This window comes from Syzygium oleosum, unplaced genomic scaffold (assembly GCF_021117445.2).
Source record: "Syzygium oleosum isolate NSW1041296 unplaced genomic scaffold, Sole_v2.1 Sole_v2.01, whole genome shotgun sequence".
NCBI classification, from domain to species: domain Eukaryota; kingdom Viridiplantae; phylum Streptophyta; class Magnoliopsida; order Myrtales; family Myrtaceae; genus Syzygium; species Syzygium oleosum.
This window is the reverse complement of record NW_026607485.1, coordinates 30,529,860-30,534,607: the sequence shown is the minus strand read 5'-3', so window position 1 is coordinate 30,534,607 and position 4,748 is coordinate 30,529,860. Positions and strand designations below refer to the sequence as shown.

The 4,748-nt window shown below is 43.4% G+C and overlaps 1 protein-coding gene across 1 annotated transcript; it reads left to right on the top strand.

The window, feature by feature from the left end:
* Window positions 1-754: 754 nt before the first annotated feature.
* LOC115691551 (uncharacterized) lies at window positions 755-3,857 on the top strand. The gene is made up of 2 exons (XM_056303043.1): window positions 755-911; window positions 1,384-3,857. The coding sequence occupies exons 1-2, from the start codon at window positions 893-895 to the stop codon at window positions 3,699-3,701; spliced, it is 2,337 nt and encodes a 778-aa protein (XP_056159018.1). The 5' UTR covers window positions 755-892; the 3' UTR covers window positions 3,702-3,857.
* The last annotated feature ends 891 nt before the right edge of the window (window positions 3,858-4,748 follow it).

Here is a 4,748-nt window from a genome sequence, read left to right as displayed (position 1 = left end):
TAGATAAAAAGGAGTTCATGACAGATTTGAGAGTTGATTTAAAGTGGAGATTTTTTCGGGGAATTATGCATCAAAGAGGTGTCCATATATCATCCCCTTTCTTGCTTCGCGTGCGTCCTCTCTTGGAGTCCACCGTGCAGCTACCTGCTCTTTTACCGAGACCTACTGTGCGGCCATTTTTCCAAGAGCTAAGACGAGAAGAAGACCCACGACTTCTCCGCTTGTGCGGCTGGACTTTCCAAGAAAGGGCGGACAACCTAGTCTCGAGCCCCCAGAAAAACCGTATCCATTTTCCTTTTGTTTTCTTTGCTCTAGACAATTCCATGGGCCCCACTTGCCTTTTGCTTTTACACGGCCACAAGACAAAAGCATCGTGCCCCTTTCTTTTTGTCTTTTAGTGATGTCTTTAGGGAGCTTTTATTTTGTTTTGCGGTGCCCATCTTTCCTCCAACCTTGACGAGTCCAACTGTTGAATTCAACTGTACTGTCAAACTCGGATATTTATCTAATTGGATGAAATTCCGTAAACGACCCAAACTTAAGATATAATTTAATAAATTTTGTCTACACTTAGGCCTATGCAATAAAGAGCGCCCTCTTGACCCCGTGTTGACTTTGTCAAGTATAAGAAAAATACAGACACAAAAGATTGTTAAAGGATACAACGCAACATCGGAAGAAATAATTGTAGTGTCTCTTTATGGAGCCCGCTTAGCTGTATTATCCGACTAACCTTTTGTCACATACCTCAATATCAGTCCTCTTTTACGCTCCTCCTCCATAACCTCTCTCTCTCTCTCTCACACACACACACACACACACAACAGATCGTTGTTCAACAGAAGACCGATCTTTCTTTGAACCAGTTAAGCAGCATTTTCACCATTGAGTCATGATATTGCCAGTTATTGGTAAGTAAAAGAAATTCACTTCATCTCTTGCTTCAGTGAACTTTGAGCTACAAGTAGTTTTTTATGGTTATGGATGTCCAAGTGTTTCTTGGGCATAGTAGACTTGTACTCGTAGCAAAAGCAGAAAACTTCAAGAAGAAGGACAAAAACAAAGCAACTGAAGTAGAAAGAATGCGAGAATTTACTTTTGTTCTCAAATATATCAGCTTAAGAAACCATGTAAGCAACTCGTAGGGAGGCGAATTTTCTACAGCAGCAAGGAAAGAAAAAATCGCCTCACCTATCTATGTTCATAGGGTTGCTTGGATTTTAGCACGAGCAGTTTAATTAGGTTATGCAGCGAAATATATCTCTATAGCTTAACATCGTTGATCATTTTTGCCATATGAGCAGTCATTAATGTCATTCTCGCACATTTTATAAGCAATGTACTTCCATCATTCTTTTGCTAATACAAAGAGTTGCGTCTCAGCTGCTCTGAGCAGCGGCGTCATCATGAAGAAGATGAAGGTGATGCAGGTCTTCTCTTCGCGTTTCAAAGAGCTGTGGGAAGAATGGGAGCTCCGCGGTGTCATCTTCCTCAGCCTCACCCTCCAAATCCTGCTCATTTGTATGGGCAGTCGCCGCAAATACATCCACTTTGCCTGGTTCAGGGGGGTCGTTTGGCTGGCCTACCTAATGGCCGATGCGGTTGCGATCTACGCACTCGGCATAATCACAAACAAGGTCACGAAGTTGAAAAGCCAAAGTGTGGACACGAAGACCCAGCTGAACGCATTCTGGGCGCCATTCCTCTTGTTACATTTAGGAGGCCCCGACACCATAACGGCATATGCCCTAGAAGACAATGAGCTCTGGTTGAGGCATTTGTTGTCACTAGTCACCCAAACTGGAGTAACATTTTATATCTTCCTGATGGCGTGGACCGGCATGAGTATGTCCATCCTCGCCATCGTGATAATTTTTGCCGGTCTCGTCAAGTATGGCGAAAGGGTTTATGTGCTCTGGACCGCCAGCAGCGAGCAGTTCAGGGACTCCATCCCTGACCCGCCTCCTAATTATTCCAAGATATTGGAGCAACATAAGTTGATGGAGGCCGAAGGCTACGATGTCATAGCGCATGAAGTGATCGAGGTCCGTGATGTGACTGTGGAATACAATGTGGATGGTGCCGATCTTTCATGTTCAGAGGAAAGCCTTCATGATCTGGGGAAACTTTATAAGCGTAAGCAAGGAGAATTGCTTGCGGCCAGAGGCTTGGCAAACATATTCCAACGCCTTTTCGCAGATCTCCTGCTGAGTTTAGAGGATCGCGACACAAGTTGGTTGGTGCTCAAGGATAAGAATTTCCTTGCGGCCTTCAAGATCATCGAGATTGAATTGGGAATTGTGTACAATTTGCTCTACACGAAGGCCAAGGCCATCCATACTAGTTGGGGCTTCGCTCGTCGCATAACCGGATTGGTTTCGATCTGCATTGTGTTGGTACTCTTCATCCTGATCGAGGATCAGCATTACTCGGTAGCTGATCTTTATTTGACCTATATACTGCTAGCAGCGGCCATATTCCTGGAGATCTATGCTTTGGTGGTTCTTCTTTTCTCTGATAAGACGGCTTGTTGGTTGATTAAGGAAAAGAAATTCGCTGTCTTGGATTTCATCAATTGGTTGCAACCGCTTACTAAACGGCGCCGATGGTCAGATCACATGGCTCAATACAGCCTATTGAGCTTTGCAATCAAAGAGAAGCACCTTCCTTGCCATCAAATCCTCGAATTTCTGCAGATCGATGAGAAGGTCGAGAAGCCCCTTTACAAGCATCACAAGAAAGTGACCAACGATCTAAAGAAACTTATAATGTCACATATCACAGGAATGCAATCCCCACAGACCACCAGAGGAAGCCAGGTGCTCGAAAACAACCAAATGGAGAGTTTGAAATGGAGCATCGAGTTGGAGTTCGACCAAAGCATCCTCATTTGGCATATTGCGACCGAATTGTTATGCCACCCGAATTCGAAAAACCCTGGTAACAATGAACCACAGGTCAACGAAAACAAATCAATATCCAAGATCAGTAAGCGCTTGTCTCGGTACATGTTGTATATCCTTGTCATGTACCCCATGATGCTGCCAACCGGGATCGGACGCATCAAGTTTCAAGAAACCTATGTCGAGGCCATGAAATTCTTCAATGAGTTCCGCAAGCTGAACAAGCCCAAGCCCATAGCAAGCGAGGACACAGACCAGAAGGCAGGATTCTGTGCAAGTCCTGGGCAACATATCAAGAATTTGATGAAGCCCAAGCCCAAGCCGATAGCAAGCGAGGACACAGACCACAAGGCAGGATTCTGTGCAAGTCCTTGGCAACATATCAAGAATTTTTTTTATCGGATGTCTTCGAAGAGACAACATATCAAGAATTTGATGAAGCGCAAATTTGACTTAACTATTGCCTACAACGAGCTGAGGGATCAGGTGAAGACAAATCTAAATTTGACGGTCTCAAAGGGAGACCGGAGCAAGTATGTGCTGTTCCACGGGTGTCAGCTCGCGTCGCAGCTGGACAAGATCGAGAAACAAGAGGACAAGTGGAAGCTAATAAGTGAGGTGTGGGTTGAGATGTTGTGTTATGCAGCGAGTAACTGTAAAGGGAGTTATCACGCACAGCAACTGAGGAGAGGAGGAGAGCTTCTGACTCATGTCTGGCTCATGATGGCTCATTTTGGCTTGACTAATCACTTCCAGATTCCACACACCCCTGCTATAGCTGAGCTGATTATGCAGTAGCACAACACTGCGTTTATTTCAAGCATTTATTGTTATTAAACAAACAGTTTAGCATGCTGTTCTGTATGGGAGATGCCTAATTAAATGGGAGTTCCTTTGTGGAACTGTGAGGTTTTGTACAATGTAATTCAATAATTGTGATTAAATATTTGTCAAGGATGATGACTGGAAATGTAGTAACGTTTCGATTTCTTACCTTAGATTTAAGTACCATTGTTCTAGTGATCATTAGTACAAAATAATGTGTGTTGTGCTGAGGATTAACTATCACGTAATGTCTCTTTATACAGTGACTAATCGTGGCTGCAACAAAGAATATCATAACTGACTTGAATAAGGGTGAAAAGTTGAAAGGTGATAACTTTGATTTCCAGCATTGGAAAGTGCAATTTGCGTTTGATCAACAAGAAGCGACAGAGGTTTTGAACCAAGTTATGGATGACCCTGGTGAGGGAAACATTGCTCAATCTAGGATAGATCAAGAGGCTTTTAGAGCCTGGAAGGAAAAACGAATCATGGCTCTTTGCTACATTGTTAGTTGTATGGAAGGATGACTTCATAAGAGAGTTTGAGCGTTTCCCTACAAGATGTGAGATGTGGCTTGCACTGAAAGAGAGGTATGGAATAATTAATCTCACCCAGCTCAGGTCATTGACTGTTAGGTTTGACATTTATAAGAAACGCTCCAATCATACTATGAAGTAACATCTGTCTGAGATGTCAAACATGATGAGTGAACATAGAAGTCCAAGCTGTCATCCGATCAATTCCTAATGGTTGGGAACATATGAAGGTTAACTTGACTGAGAATGAGAGCATCAAGATGTTTGATAACATCATGAATCATTGCATCTTGGAGGATGAGCAATTGATGTCGAATACGAATGCTCTTGGTCATGCTTATGTGGGTGAATCTAGCCGGAGACCTTCGAGCATCAAAAAGAGATTCAAGAAATGGAACAAGTGTGACAAGAAAGGGAAGGAAGGACTTGGTCCGAGGAAGAAAGGCTTCTTTAGGAAGGGAAAGAAAGGCTGGATTTAGAAGGA